Here is a 16,895-nt window from a genome sequence, read left to right as displayed (position 1 = left end):
AGGGAATCATACCTAATACAAAATTCTGTGACTTTTTTTACTGTAAAAATAAAAACCATGCACAAATCTCAGGCCAGTAGATATAGACTGAATTCATTCTTTAAAGTGCTGCACATTGTTCCAGGTACAGATATTGCCCGGGGTTCCCCTCCAACGTGAAATTCACTTGTTTCTGCAACAAACTTGCTGACCCCAGAAAACCTCGAAGGAGACTCTTTAGTGGAGTAAAGTGCTTCCATTACTGGTAGTTGGAAAAACACTGATACTTGTGACTGAAAAAGTCTGGGAGCAGAATGGCTGCTCACAGCACCGCAGCGGAGGGTAAGAGGTTTCAGGCCCACGAGTATTGAAGGCACCACTTAGTTTGATACTGCCCCAGAAATGTGCAAGGCAGGCTGCTGGCAGGTACTGAGGGAAACACAACCATGAGCAGGCAAGGAAAATTAAAACTCACTTACGGCTCTCACTCTCAGAAAGAAAGATGGCCAACACAATAGAAACAGGAGATGCCTGCTGAGGTAGAACCAATGGAAGAAACAAGAGAATTTTAATGAACACAGAATGGAATTACAGTGCTGAAAAACAAAAAAACGAGAAAAACCCCACCACTTTCGGGAACTAAAAATCAATCCTGACTTCTTATTTAGAAATTCAGTACCCAACAGAAAAAGAGAATGACTGCCCTTGAGAACCATGTAAGTGGTTAGAAAAATCAGGTGGAAGAAATACCTCACAAGAAACCTAGTGACAGATACCCTGAGGGAAAAGGTAAGCTGCGTGGAGGTCAGATCCAGGAGACAAATCAAGGAAGAGGAAAGGAACATGTGGAGAGGTAATAATCCCATAAATAATGGAAGGAAACTTTTAGAACTTAAGAAAGTCATGAGGCCCTGAGTATCAAGGATAAAGAGAAGATCCTGCCAGCCTGTTAGTACTGTGGGAACAAGGGCTTTTTGGGATGATGGGAAGTTGGAAGCAAACACTACTTGGGGACTCCAGGAGACTGACTCTGAACCTGACGCTGAGTTTGGTTCACACATCAGAAGAGCAGAATGTCTGTGCTTAATGTTTCACATGGAAACATTAAGCACAGAGATTGTTACAGTTCTCCTGGCTCCCACAAACTTCCTTTGTTATTCTGTGTCACTAGCATCTGAGTACTAACCTTAGGGACTTTGCAGTAAGACTTTTCCTTCCACAGTCCAGATGAAATATTGCGGGAACCAATTTTTAAACGCCATATGCACAAATTACTTTGATAAAAATTAAAAATATAAAAAAGAGAAAGTATTCATAGATGAAGCAATGCATGATTGTTAAAAGAAACCATTACCTTTATTTATGAAATATACATGAAGGTAGTATGGTCATAGTTAAGAGCAGAGACTCTGGATGCCTGCTACTTACTAGCTGTGTGACCTTGCGCAAGTTACTTAACTTTTCTGTGTTTTGGTTTCCTGAAGAGTAAATCTAATTAATAGCACCTTTCTCATCAGACATAAAGATTAAATGAATTAATACATGTACTGCACTCAGAACTTTGGCACAGACTAGTACTCAATAAATAACAGCAATGCTGCTGCTGGGCTACTGCCGCTGTCACAGCTTACAACAGGAGAAAAGTATTGTACATAGAACTTTAATTTTGGAGTCAGAAGGCTTGAGTTCAAATGCCAACTTTAAAACCCAAAGAGTTTTATATCACAGCCACAGAAGTTAATCCCTCTATGCTTACATTTTGTCATATCTAAGGGAGAAATATGAATACCTCCCTCTCTTAACACCCATCTATCTACCTATTCACAAACATCAACTGAGTATCCATATCAGGTATTATGTGGTGGCTGAAACAGAATCATAAATAAGATACAGTTCTGCCCTTAAAGAGTTCACAGTCTAGTGGGATATACTCAAGAACCTTAGTTTTCTTTCACGTGAGTATTTCCTAAGGCTGTCTTTGCCGTAGGAGATGAAGAAAGGACCACAAGGGTCAAGCATGTGTTTTAGTACCACAAGTACTATGATTTAAAATTAAAAGGCAACTCTAATATTGTTGGCAATTGTTGGGAAAGAAATGTGGCCAGTTTCTGAAATTACTGTATTTTGCTATTTTAAGAAAAATACTATGAAGCAGTTGGGTCACAGGGAAGTAAGCCCCTGCAGATGATATGGCAGTTTTAGGAGTGAGGGGACCAGAGATAAGCAGGCCCCCATTTCTAGTCAGAAGTGGATAAAACACCTTGGGGGGACTGAGCTCTGTTCATAGGCTGGACTGTGTAGTACACAACTTGCCTCTTTGAACAATCTTTTGAGACCTGAGTGTTCTTTGAATAAACAGCTCTCAAGCCTTTCTCTGCGAGAAGTCACTACTACTTGATCCCTTGTCAATTACATCCATCCCCTTTTAGAGTATCCTGCCTTGACACATAGGCTAGGAGATTACAGAGAACATGTTCTTGGTAGCTCTTCTACGTCATCCCAATAACAAACACCTTATTCTAAAGCTTCCTGGGATTAAGAGTGTTTATTTTGATCATCCCATGTGAGCTGGCCATGCGTAGGGGTGGGACAAGCTATTCCCCTTTAATCTTTCACTTAACTCAGGGGTTTCAGAATGTCTACACTAATAATATCAGACAATCACTAACATAAGATGAAGAACAAAAGAGACTATGAATTTATAGGAGAGCCTAAATGCCTATTCTTTATAAAGAAACAATGCATGCCAACATATTTTCACCTGTTACCGTCAGTTGGCATTTAGTAGCCATGACTTAAAATTCTATATTTAAAACCTCACAGGAATTATAATGGCATCTCTGCATATTTGAAATAATATTAAGTACACTGAGACCTTTGGTATCTTTAGAAAGTATGCAATTATATCATTATTAAAAATAATATCCAGAATATTTTCCTTTATTATATTAATATATAAATATACAGCACCATAATGTAAAACAATTATATACATTATTTAAAATCATGTATTTGGCTCATAATTGGCCTAGGTTTATTACAAATTCACTTGAATGGTTGCTACAAAGAATGATTCTGGCTTCTTTTCTGTGTGTAAAATATTCCAAAAACCAAAATAAATTAAATAGATATTAATCCAGAGCTAAGTGAAGATTATCCAGCAAAAAAGGAATACTAACATGTATCTTGTTTTAAAGTTTCAACTGGATAATAAATTATGTTTCAAAAATCTTTACATAAAAACCCTAATAGTACCACCCATAAATCATAAAATATAGCAACAGATAGTATATTTATTTAATTTTTATCTAATTACTTTTTAGACTCATAGTAAAAACCTATTGCTTATAGAAAATAAATCCAACAATTTATCCAAACATTGTTACATAAGAAGTTTTAAGAAACTGTAAATAATTCTTAATACTCTCATTTTGATTCTCCGACTTTTCAAGACTATGCTGTATTTCTTTCAAACATACTTCCTGATGTTGTGCTTTCTAAATAAAAAAAGAAATAAAGATAATTAATAATGACATTCATATCAAAGGATAGTCATAATATAAAATTTATATACACAATAATTGAATACATGGTTTTTAATTTTTTTAAAGAAAGAATCCTAACATCTGATGTGTTGATTATTAACTTAGAGCTCACTTTTCTTTAAAACCTAGAATAAAGCACATACATGGTTGATCTCTACTGTGACAGAGTTTGTTGTAATACACCTTCACTTAGCCCCAAATTATTACATATTTAACGTGATTAACTCAAATGAATTTTACTTAAAACTATTAATTTCTATTACATTTAACATGACATATTTTAATACTAGTTTTTGCCATTTTCTTTGCCTAAAAGAATGACTTTTGCTATCTTAAAAACTGATAGAATTCTAGTTTTGATAATATGAATATTTTATTTTTAGAATCTTTTAAAAAATAAAATGAACTCAATATCATAGGTATTCTTTGAGGAAAAAATTTTAAATGTAATGTATTTTTTAAATATTCAGCTGCATATAAATTCCCAAGAGATCTGTTCACTGAAAATACTTTAGATAGACAGGCTGCAAATATCATCTAGCTTCCAACTAAAATGTAGGCACCTTGAGAAGAAAAATCTTTTATATCCTTCCTATCAGGTGTTCAATGACACCCAATACCTTGTGAAACTGAGCGATGCCCCCAGGGGAAGTGTGGTGGGTGGTATGAAACAACTTGCTAGGCTGAGCTACACAAAGTCACAGAATGGATATAGTGAATCTTTGAGGAACATTGATTTTACTCAACAACTTGGGAGCGAAAAATATTAATACAAACACACATACTGTAAGGTAGAAAGCAAAATATACATGGATTTTAGTATAATATATAAGACTCCAAAGACATGTCAGGCTTCTTGGTCTGAGGTAAGCTGCTGAGGGTCACCCTTGGGTCTGTGCAAGCACTCCGCCCTCCCCCGGAGCACCTGGGCAGAAAATCTGTAGAGGCCTGCCACTGTGGGCAGGGCACCCTAGAAGACACCAGCATACAATTAACTATGAGACAGCCTCTCAGGGTGCTTACAGTTCAGATGGAGCTAAGGCTTGTATACGAAACAAATACTGAATTGCCAACTAAACTGCCCCCTGGAAGGGAAAGAACTCATAAACCCATTTTTCAGCAATGTCTAAATCTATGGTTAGAATTCTAGTTTCTTACTACTGTAAAAATGATCAGGTTTAGCAAAACATCAGATCTGGAATCTACCTATTTTAGCAGCTTTAATATTCCCAAGTACTGGGAATATTATAGCAAACACACCTCATCTTAATACTTATTTTATTTTTTCAGAAGTTTCAATTACACAAAGAATGTCACACATATTTTACAACAGAAAGTCTGACAGTGAGTTAAAAAAAAAGTTTTGAAATAAAGGGAAGGCCTGTGCTAAATTAAAGATGAGAAATGTTTTGTTCTGATTAAATTGCCATGGAACTTTTGATGGCAATAAAATTAAAATATTGCACGTCAAAACTCATTTAACTTTTGAACCTTTCAGGTTTTCAATGATTTAGATGCTTGGGAATGAAAAAATAGTTTTCATGGAGTTTGGCTCCTGGAAAAAATAAAGTATTATTTCCTGTGTCACTGTTAAGTAGATAGTTTTCAAGTAATTCAGTCCCAACTAGTGCCAGCTTTCACAGTTTGTTATGCCATCTGACTGTTTCATGAATAGTTAGGAAAAAACATTAGAAGACTAATTAAACACAGCCAATTTGGTATTCTCATCTCATGGCTGAGTGGACCAAAGTATCCACTTCACATGCAAATATAAAATGTTTACTTAACACCAACTTATAACTTTCTAAAATATAATATGCATTATTTAAGACATATCAAAATCTAACTCATAATAAGTGTTTATCTTAAAAACTGAAAAATTCATATTAGAAAGAAAATAAGTCAATGATATCTGTAACTTTCATTAAGCATTTGTCATGTAAAAGTAATATGCAGGGAAAGGGCCTGATGAGACTTCGGGGGAAATGTAATAGATGCTACCAAGGATGCAGGATAATAATTCTTTGCCCAAATGCTGACTTTTTTTTTTTTTTTTTGCGGTACGTGGGTCCCTCACTGTTGTGGCCTCTCCCGTTGCGGAGCACAGGCTCCAGATGCGCAGGCTCAGCAGCCATGGCTCACGGGCCCAGCTGCTCAGCAGCATGTGGGATCTACCCGGACCGGGGCATGAACCCGTGTCCCCTGCATTGGCAGGCAGACTCTCAACCACTGCGCCACCAGGGAAGCCCCCATTTTTATTTTTTATGATTTATATTATTTGTTATTTTTAATACTATCAGTAAAGCAATAGCCTTGATTCCCCTCACTTTGTATTTTAATTGTTTATAACTAAACTCCAAGGCAAGAATGCTAAATGCTAACTTATTTTTAATGAAAATACATTAAGCCATACTAATACTTACACTGTTCATTTTGCAAATAAGTTGATTTTGTTCTTCATTTTTCTTTCTAAGCTCAGTTTCCAGATCTAATATTTTAATTTGTAAAGCCCTTTCTCTAGATGACATTTTCTCTATTTCTTCAGAAACCTGTAATTTTAATTAAAAGAAAAAACTAAATGTGCTTTCTTTAAAATATGATTTAAAGCCTTGACATAGTTATGCTGTATCACTTCTTTCCAAACAGGTATTATTTGGATATTAGACAATTTAATTAGAAAGTGTTTAAAGATGTTCTATCTTGAGAAACGCATAGTGTAAGCATGTATTCTCCTCTTTGCTGTGTAAGTACCTGAAAAATTAGCTTGAAGTGGAAGAGGTATACGTATTTGCACTGCTCTGTGACGTTGGTAGGTTTTCCCCAATACTATATTTTTATAACCTGTTGACCAATTGCCATGTTTTACAGTATTTATATTTACCATGGTGTCTGGAGTGGTGGTGGGACATATAAAGTCCACAACCAACGCTGATTATAGATTTGGATGGACAGAACTGGGGGCAGGGTAGGTGATATTTACACCACACACACACACACACACACACACACACACACACACACACACACACGATTGGTTTTTCATTCATTCACTTCCAAAATGTTCTGAATTTGAGTTTTCATATTTCTCCGATAGCTTGTTTTAGCAGAAAGTCTAGCTTAGCTACATTCATCCAAGGATTCAGATACTTGGGAGCCTATCTGCAGGAATGCTGGGTTGGATCCATAAGAATGACAGTGGACGCAGGGACTAGTTCAGGAGCAAGGAGCTAGTAGAAAGGACTGTCCTCTAATCTCACTTCCATGGACTAAGTTCTAAGTTATTATAAAGTTATTTACAAAGATTTCTTGTGCACAAATTCCAAGGGTGATTGTGAGGATAGCAGGATTTGAAGCTGTGGGAGAAAGGGCCCTCAGGACAAGTATCTGTGTCCTTTACAATGTCCAGCAGTGTAGACAATGGTGACAGTGCAGTGATGGCACTCCTCATGTGGTAGGAACTAAAGACAACCCCATATTCTATTGTAGCAGGAAAGAAAGGAGAGGGCAGACACACCTCTGGGAACTGAACTCTTATGAGAAGGAATCTGAGAGCACCTAGCATTTCCAAAGTCCATTTAGTCTGAACCCAGGATAAAGTCACTTCTTATTTTCCTCCCAAAGGTTGGGACTGAGAAATCTGGATTACACGTCTATCATTGGCAGTACATTTTACTACTTAGCTTTCATTCAATGATGTGTCTTTCAAAGTCAATTTAAATTGCTTTCCTGGAGTTAAAAAAAAATCAAAATATATCTATATGACACTTACGATTTAAGAGCCACATTTCAAGGATATCAGATGTTATCTCACCCTTGTGGAACTGCCTTTAACAGGCTTGGGAAAGACCATGGGTGGAAGAGAGTCTAGAGAGATAGATTCAAAATTTGGTGCTGGACGTGTTACGTTTGAGATGCCTATGTTAAGTGGAGATGTCAAATAAGTAGCAGAATATATGAATTTAGATGTCAGGATAGAGAAAAGTCTGGGGCGGAGATATACTTCTGAGAGTCATCAGGGTATAGACAATCTCCTTTTGGCATCATTCAATCCTATGAGGAAATTCATCATCCCCATTTTATCAATTAAAAAACTAAAGTTTAGAAAGTAGCTTGCCCTGGGTCAGGGTATAATGTGTCAGAGCCAGAATTCAAATCTACTTCTTGTGGATTCGAAAGCCCACCTCGTGTCTTTCAAGATTACATTTTCAAATCACTTGATAAATTTACCTCTTCTTTGAGATCTTCCTGAATCATTTTCCTCTCCTCTCCAGATTGAACTAACCACACTCCCTTGGTGTACCTTGTATCTTCCCTGCATTGTAGCACCTACTTGCTGGATGACATTTGTTTGTTCACATGTTATCTCCCTACTGGACTGTGAGTGTCCTGAGAGCTGAGGCCAGGTCTTATTCATCTTTGCATCATAAGCACTAGCAGAATGCTTGACAGACAGTGAGATATGTATTAAATGCTATCCAGATGGATTTAACTGGAAATTAATTCTTGTCTGTATTTATTTATACAACAACATTTGCCAAAAGAAAAGGGAGTTGAGCTTTATAGCCCACTGAATCCTGATCAAAACCAAAAGGTTCAATAATTTGCATATTTGCTGTGGTTTCATTTTAAAAAAAAAGAGGGGGGACTTCTTTAAAGTGTTTTCCATCTCTGCCCTTTACCCTGCCACATCATCATTTATTTAGTGAAGTAACTCTGGACCAGTAATCTATCTGTTTAGCTCCAAAAGGGAAAAGCAGGTAAAAAACAAAAATGTAATTGCTCCCTTCACCCTGTCATCAGGATAAAAACAATAACTGTAGGTTTGGCAAGATGAGATATTGTCTGTTTCAAAAGATGACTCTTTGGTAAACTAATTAAAAAGTTTCTGAATAAAGGCCATCTGTACCTTTTGTCTTCCTTCTTCTACAGCAGCTTCCAGCTGTCTGGCCAATGCTCTATATTCTGCAGATTTCTCTTTAAACTCAAGATTGGTATGCTTAAGACATCCTTCTTGGTTTGCCAGCTTCTTTTCAAGCTCTTTATTTTCTGCATCCATCTGTTCTAATTTTCTTTTTACAGAAGACATATATTGTAAAATTATACTGTGTAGAAAAAAAGGTAACACCAATTTTAAGTCAATTTAATACTTACTGTTTAAGGTTTTCACATTTCAACTGAATAAGATAATTTTCCTCTTCCAGAGAAAGCTTTGTCAGAAGATCATGATTTTCATCAACCTAAAGGAGAAAAAAGTTTTCTTGGTTATTTTCTTTATAATCAACTTCCAAAGAAATCTATATAGTTTATCATTAGAACAATTATAAAAAAGAAGAAGGTATAAATATTATTATTACTCCTATACAGAGAGACACCAAGAAATATTACATTGTTAAAATACAAGTTCTTAAATTCCTGGTTAATTAAAAAAAAACTACGTTGCCTCAAGGAAAATCTACGAAAAATTTTACTGAAAGATGGCAATTAAAACATTCTGAGTAATGTTTTATTGAAAAAGAACATTTATTAAGTAAATGTGAAGATTTTAAACAGTAATCTCCTATTGTTGGATACTTAGGGTTACTCTTACAGTTTTCTGTTTCACTTACAGATAGTGATTGATAATTGAATATCTGTGAAGTTGTAACTCTGAGTAAAAACCATATTTGTGAGAAGCAAAATAAAATAGATAAGCAAATCAACCAAAGACACACCTGCCCATGCCAAGACAGAATATTCTTCCCATTGCTTCAAAAGCTATATTTAAATAGTTTAAGATGTTTTGAAAAATAAAAATAGAATTTTTCTCATAATTTCAATTAGTAATTTAGGTTATCTATGTGATCTGACATTTTCCTAGAAAGATCTCTTTTCAGGAACTTAAACTCAGCAAAGTTTTGTTTGCCTGTTTTTAAAATGAGGATGCATTTCAATATTAAATCCAGATTACATTTGAAAGATAGGGAATCCTTCCTAAAATTATTCTGCAGATAAAGAAAAAGACTTGCCACCACCTTTGAACAAGCTTCTTTGAAAAATAATTTAAAAAATATGTATTGTTTACTATGTGCTAGGCACTGAGTTAAGAGATGGCTGTATGGCACCCACGATCTCTCTTCTGATGGAGTAAAAAAAGTATATGTTGAAAAAAATAATTGAGAATAATACAAATAAACTTGGTACATAATTCTAATTGAAATAAATTCTAGTTTTTGTAAGGTAAATTACAATAATTTACCTTATCCTAACATCAAAAAATATACATGTAAACATAGCTTTGTTCCTTCACTCATGCTATTACTATGTCCTCAAATGTCTAAATACAGATTTGTATGAATAAACTAAATCAGCAAATTTAATTACCAATATTTTAAAAAATACCTTGAAAATAATATAGTATTTGCATGAAACTGACCTTTTATCAACTTATTTAGATGAGAGTAAAATAATCACCCCCTGACATGAGTGCCCTCAACTGGTGAAATTATTCCAAAGCATTTAACACATCTAGCAAAAATCAAAATGATGGCTGGACACCTGGCCCTGAAGCTCCCTAATGGCGTGTGCTTGGTCTGCACATTTCCCCTTGTGGTGCTGCAGGCTCTCCTGACACTCGTGAAGCCTCTGTTCTGCTGCCGTCAAGGAATCGCGGTCGTGCTCTAACTCCTTCAGATGAGACTCCATCTGGCCTCTCACCTGAGTTGTAGCATTAGGGAAATAAGTGCAAGATCACACATTCAGCATTAACGTTTCTACTATCTTAAATACTAGATATGCTTGCAATATAGTAAATGTTTTAGGTATAATAGTTTTTTAAAAAAGATTCAACCAAATAAATAAGAATAAACTTTAAGTTAGCCTCTGCTGAATAAGAATGTATGACTCAAAAGTGGGCTGGACTTCAATTAGTTTCCAAAAAGTTTGCTGAATAAACGACTATGGTAATATTAGCTTGCAGGGAGACTGTTTAAATTACTTAGGAAAGTAAACTTTTTTGAATTCTGTCATTTATATTCAAGTATAGATATTACTGAGAAAGCTGGTATGGTAGTTTTCTGCTGTCCAGCCATCAGGCTAAAGTAACTTTAGACTCTCTGTCATTCGATCTGGTAACTCAGATATTTCAATTAGAGCAGCCTTGCCATGCTCAGCTTAGTCCAAATCAGTAGGTTTACTGTATATAAATTCAAAATAGCTAATATCATCAGTACTCAGTAGACTATAATTTGATCATTAATGTTATATGTTACTAAGAACAAATCTAACTGTATCTATATTAATCTCTTTGGCTGCTGCAATTCTTCACTGTGGCACTTTTGTGGAGATGTGACAAGAAGCAGCCCTAAAAAAATGCTTGTACTGCTAGTTAAGAAAAAATAACAAGACATAGGGCACTTAGGATGTTCATAGGGAGGGAAAACAAGAGCTAGACTCTTTCCCTGAGACAGGAAACACACAGAGCTGCTGTGCAACATCTGGCATTCTTGATCACAAAAGATAAAAGTAGAACAAAGTCTACCTCTGGGTCCCCAAACATCTAAGAGCCCATGAGAAAACCAGGAGACTTAAAACAGTAGGAAAGAAAAAGGATGCATTTCATTAGAAAAACAAATAATAATGGCTTGTCTGGTTTAATACCAGTAAGAAAACATTGTGACCTCACAGTATTTGAAAATCACAGGCTCCTGCCCCATTGGCCTTTTGAATAGGCTTTTTAAATAGACATTTATTTAGAGTGCTGCCTACAAAAGAGGAGACATTTGCATTGGTATGTCTCATGAGAAAAACTGATCAAGAGGTATGAAATGATTTCTTCTCTGCTCTGCTAAAAATAGGTGAAAAGTATTGATAATTCTAAGTAGTAAGTTGCACATTTGATAGGCTACCTCTATCTCTTTTAACCAGCAGAATGTCTGCTCTGGCTGACCTCTTTCTTCTTCACATTGGTGCCTCACTCAGACTTCTCAATTCCAAGATGTGGGGACGACCCAGAGACAGTCACCTTATTACATTCAGTTGGAACTAACCAGTAACATCCCATGATGTCCCCAGCCGGGAGTCAGGGGAGTCAGCGTCCTACAACTTTTGCTGCTTCCTTACCAAAACAACGTGAAAAGACCCAAAAAGGGATGCAGTTTCATTTAAAAACTTAAAAATATTCACAAAAACATCATAACTTGCCAACACTGAACTTCCCCTCATTCTTTGGCAATAGGGTGTAAAAAAAGTAAATGATGTTGGGTTTTTTAATGTTATTTTTCTTCCATAAAAGCATTTAGCAGAGAATATTTACTTTGCTTTTGTACACAAAAGATTTACTACCAGAATAAAAAGGTAAGATTAAAAATGAAAGGTATTCAACTTTGCATGAAGCTCAGTGACAAATAACCATTTTTTCTGCTACTTAAGTCTGCTCTTGTATCAGAAAAATTATACATTTATGTTATTTCCCAAATATGTTGGAAAAAGTAAAAAAAAATATTCACACAAACAAACATTTCAAGCCTGGACAAAACGTCATGTCCTTAGAAAACAAACTGCCACAGAAATCGAGAACAGATAATTTCTAGGTCTAAACTAAAGAAAATGACCAAAATTAAAGAATTTATATAAAATTCATAAAGTACAAAACATACATAAAACATTATTTTATTGTTTAAAATGTCAAACTTACCTTCTTTAATTTTTTATTTTTGTTTTTTGTTATTAGGTTATTCTCTTGTAGCAAACTTTCACATCTGCTTTCCACCATTTCAGCTGCTTCTTGCAACTTCTGTATCTGAAAATAAAATATATTATTAAAGTAAGATGCATTATTTTATTATTAGGACCACTGTATGAAATAAAAAGCTAAAAAATTGAATTTAAATTTTAAAATTTCAATTTTAAACCCATTATCATTTTCCTATTAATACTCTCAGTATGTTTATCTAATGTTATTCCTTCTTTAAATACAGGAATCACTCAGTGCTCTACTCTAATCCACAATCCTTTTATGATTTACCTGTCTTTTCCCATCAAAACTTCTAGAATCTTCACCTGAGCTCTGAATATTAGAGAGAGATCCTCATTTGCAGGCCCACGTCACTTTAAAGAATCAGTCTCTGGTCCAAACTAGCTCCCAAACCAATTATTTCACACTCCGAATCAAAATCTGCTCAAAAAATATCTGAGCACTTTATACAAGGCCCAGAGTCAAGAATATGGTAACTCATCTACAGTATTCTTGATGGGGGATTAAACCAGAACAACCAGCTGGAAGACCCAGATGACATTCCCAGTAACGCACTGCACAGTACATCACAGCCTCCATTCTTACCTCCAGCTGGGATGACGGCAATATTCTAACTGGATGTCTCAACTCCAATTTTCTATCTAAACCATTGGGATGGAGCGCTTCCTACTTACCTACATTATGCCCCTCCTTAAGTTTTAACCTTTAGTTCATTATTCGTCAATTCAAACACTCTCTTCCAAGAAAATCAAGCTCTTTATTGACAGTTTGTTACCCATCACTCAAGGACCTACATAAGTCCCATCCTTCAAATGAAGTTTTTCTTAAACTTTCTAATACTTAAGCTTTTCTATAAATTACCAATTAACACACTCTCTATTCCATACATATTGTCATCTGTTCTCTTCCAGGTCTTTCATGTGAGTAAATCTGAATTATACTTTATTTATTTGGAAAGAGGAAATATTGTGCTTTAATGACCCTTGAAGGGAGTCATTATTCTAAATCAATACCATTAAAAATACAAGATGACAAACATAACCAAAATTAACTAATAGGATTATTATAGGTTCACATTACACCTATGTAACTAATTTTAGATCTACTTTTAGGAATAACCAATATAAACACAGGATATTTAAATCAGGAATCAGCAGAATCATCATTTTATAAAAGTATTTGGGACCTTAAGAAATATTTGGGATATATCATATTTTATCACAAATAATAACTCCACCTTTCTTCAGTTCTGCTTTTTTAGATCATAAACAAATGCAGTGTTTTAAATTATCTACCAAATTTAACAAACATTAAAATAAATGCAATGATCACCTGAGCTTTATAAACTTCAATAAGAGTTTTCTGTTGTTTTTCTACTTCTTGCAATTCTAAGAGCTCATTTTCAACAGAGGCAATCTCGTCCTTCAAAGCAGCTAGTGTAGTCTATTAAGGAATATATAAATAGATTTTATAAATCATTAGAATTCATTTGTACTCCAGTGCTATAGCATTAAAAAACATAACTCATTTATCAATGAAGCTAATAAAATAATTATTTCTGATTGCATATAATTACCATCTAAAATTAGGAATTTCAGGAAGTTAGTAATATTTATGAGCAACCTTAATAAGACTTATTCAAGACCTTTTTTTTTTTTTTTTTTGCAGTACGTGGGCCTCTCACTGTTGTGGCCTCTCCCATTGCGGAGCATAGGCTCCAGACGCGCAGGCTCAGCGGCCATGGCTCACGGGCCCAGCCGCTCCACGGCATGTGGGATCTTCCCGGACCGGGGCACGAACCCGTGTCCCCTGCATCGGCAGGCAGACTCTCAACCACTGCGCCACCAGGGAAGCCCCAAGACCTATTTTTAAACTTTAAAAATTTACTGATGAAAAAGACTTGGAAAATAGAAAGACCATGTTCCTGGAAGGGAGGACTCAATACTCTTGACATATCAGTTTTTTCCAAATCAATAAAACTTTACTGTAATTACAACCAAAAGTATAACAGTTGAGGGGAAGAGGAATATGACAAAATTAATTTAAAATTCATATGGAAAAATAAAGAGACTAATAAAAATTTTAAAAGATACTAGAGAATCTCAGTACTTATTAGATATTAAAATGTATAAAGAACTAAAATTATTAAGACACTAACATAATAATATAGAGGTCTATGGAATAGAAAAAGAAAAATACACTAAGATTATATTTAGTGTATGACAAAGGTTGGATTTTTGAATAAATGGGGAAAATATGGATCACTATATAATGGTAATAAGACAACCATTTATTAGGAAAAAAGCAGATTTAACTATTTGCCTTCAGCAAACATGATTTTTATATTAAACAATTATATATTTATTTTAATGTATTAAATATTTAAAAGTTAAGCTTAAAGTTTTTCACAGAAGATCCAGGTAAAATTTGATTTGATTTTAGGATAGCAAAAACCTAACTAAGCATAAAATCAAAAGATGATATCATGAACTGTAAGAGTCTGAGATTTTATCCTCCAAGTTTACCAGTTAGCATAGCACAGTTTCATGCATGCTAGCAGAAGACACAAGACTCCTGGGTCAGAGTCTTAATTTCTTTATTACTCAAAGCAATAGCAGTAGCCAGATATTAGCATCTGTGTTCATTTCCAAAGCCCCACTTCCCGCAGAGCAACACCAAGAGGGCCAGATGACACCTGTACATGCGGTGGGTTGTATACAGAAGCAACTCTGAGTTTAGGGAACCCAAATCTCTTATAACACGTAGTAAGCATGCCTTTTGGTAGAAGGAAACATTGTTATCTTCCAAGGATGTTCACTATACAAACATCCTTGAAAAGACAGTCTGTATCTGGATCACAGGCAGTCAGATGTGCAGAAATGTGAGACTCCCAGCAGAAGCCGAAAAGGAAAAAAATATATAATATACACACACACACAAACACACACATGCATATATATACATGCATATGTACATGTACATATATCTCCAAAATTTCATAGCCCCTCAAAAAACTAAAGAGCCTAACAAAATGTGAAAAAAGTAAAAGATTATGACAAAAGATTAATACAGAGAGAGGTCTTATATAATAATTAGGAAAAAAGACATGTAAAAGATAATGAGAAGGTAATTCCAAAAGGCAGAAATGTAAATGATCAACAAATACATGAAAAATTATACTTACTAGTTATTAAAAAATGCTCTAGGCAATGGATAGTCTTCTAGTAGTGAACATAAGAAGCAAAAATCCCTTCCATTGTGAGCTTAATGTACTCCATGTATAGATAGACACAAATAAGGGGTATATAGACAAAAAACAAGAAGTAAAATATATCATACACAAAAGTAAGACAGTAAGGACAAGTTGGGAATGGGCCAGGGAGGCCTCCTGAGAAAGGGACTTGGGAGTAAACACCAAAAGGAAGTATGGCTCTTTGAGGGAAGAGGATTCCTGTAGAGAAAGGCAATGGTGGGAGAAAGTCTGGCCAGTTAGGGGAAAAAGCAAGAAGGCCAATGTGGCAGAAAGCAAGAAAACAAAGGGAAGCGTGGAAGGATATGAGGTCAGAGAGGTAATGGAAAGCCAGATAGTGTAATGCCTTGTAGATATTTACTCTATTAATCAAGGTATCACTGAAGGGTTTTGAGCAGAGCAGTGACATGGTCTGACTTACATTTTTATAGGAACTACTTTACTGCCACACTGAATGCTGACTGCAGGGGCAGGGGCAAGGGCAGAAGCAAAGAGAAGAGGTAGGCAGTCACTATAACAATGAGACATGATGGTGGCTTGAACCAGGATGACAGTGATGCTGGTGAGAAGTGGTCAAATTCTGGATATATTTGAAGTAGATCTGCTGACAAACTGGAAGCAGGTGTGAGAGAAAGGAGTCAAGTAACAGAAAGGATGACTGCCATTAACTGAGACAAGGAAAACTGTAGGATGAACCATACTGGGGAATATAGGAACTCTACTTTGGACATGATAACTTTGAGACACCTATGAAATATCCAAGTGGAGATTTCAAGTAAGCAGTAGAATACATGTCTGGAATTCAGCGGCAAGGTCTAGGCTAGAGATATAAATTTGAGAGCCCCCAGGATATAGATGGTATTTAAATCCCCAAAACTAGGTAAGATCACTTATCAAATTTGGAGAGATTTGTTTTAAAATTGCCTAGTACTGGAAAAAGTATAGGGACCCATTTACGATGGGTGACCTGGAAATATATAAAACTAACATTAAGAATGGGTCTTCCTTTTGACCATATGATTCCACTTGCAGAAATTTATCCTAAGAAAATATATATGCAAAAAGACTAAACGTATCCACATTTTTATTTATATTATAATAGCAAAAAAAAAACAACCCAAAACTGGAAGTAGTTCACAATCCCCCAAATTATATATATATGCTAAAAGAGTAACTTTACTTATTTTTCAGTTGTGAGATTATAGGTGATTTTTAAATTTTTCCTTTTGTGCTTTTCTGTTTTTCAAACTTTCTATAATGAACAAATAGAACTTTGTAACCTTCCAAATAACTTTTGTTGTTTTTAATAGAGGAGGTCACTGGGGTCCTAGAAACAGTATCAGCTAGTATCTTCTTCATTTGAAACTAAAATCTAAAATTATTCTAAAAT

General features: G+C 35.1%; 1 protein-coding gene across 2 annotated transcripts in view; it reads right to left on the bottom strand.

Annotated features, from left to right (window-relative positions):
- Positions 1–2,730: 2,730 nt before the first annotated feature.
- The window catches only part of ODF2L (outer dense fiber of sperm tails 2 like), a 36,444-nt gene continuing 22,279 nt past the window's right edge, over positions 2,731–16,895 (bottom strand). The window contains exons 11-17 of one of the 2 annotated variants that reach the window (XM_082834061.1): positions 13,588–13,698; positions 12,196–12,300; positions 10,059–10,217; positions 8,676–8,761; positions 8,431–8,593; positions 5,948–6,073; positions 2,731–3,476 (exon numbers count right to left, since the gene is read on the bottom strand). In XM_082834061.1, the coding sequence (XP_082690187.1) occupies positions 3,348–3,476; positions 5,948–6,073; positions 8,431–8,593; positions 8,676–8,761; positions 10,059–10,217; positions 12,196–12,300; positions 13,588–13,698 (879 nt within the window). In that variant the 3' untranslated portion in view covers positions 2,731–3,347. The remainder of the gene's footprint in view (positions 3,477–5,947; positions 6,074–8,430; positions 8,594–8,675; positions 8,762–10,058; positions 10,218–12,195; positions 12,301–13,587; positions 13,699–16,895) is intronic. The other variant, XM_082834062.1, reaches the window with a different exon arrangement.

Source organism: Leucopleurus acutus (assembly GCF_964270905.1).
Source record: "Leucopleurus acutus genome assembly, chromosome: 2".
In the NCBI taxonomy this organism is placed as follows: Eukaryota; Metazoa; Chordata; class Mammalia; order Artiodactyla; family Delphinidae; genus Leucopleurus; species Leucopleurus acutus.
The sequence above is the reverse complement of the archived record's forward strand: the minus strand, read 5'-3'. Positions and strand labels throughout refer to the sequence as shown.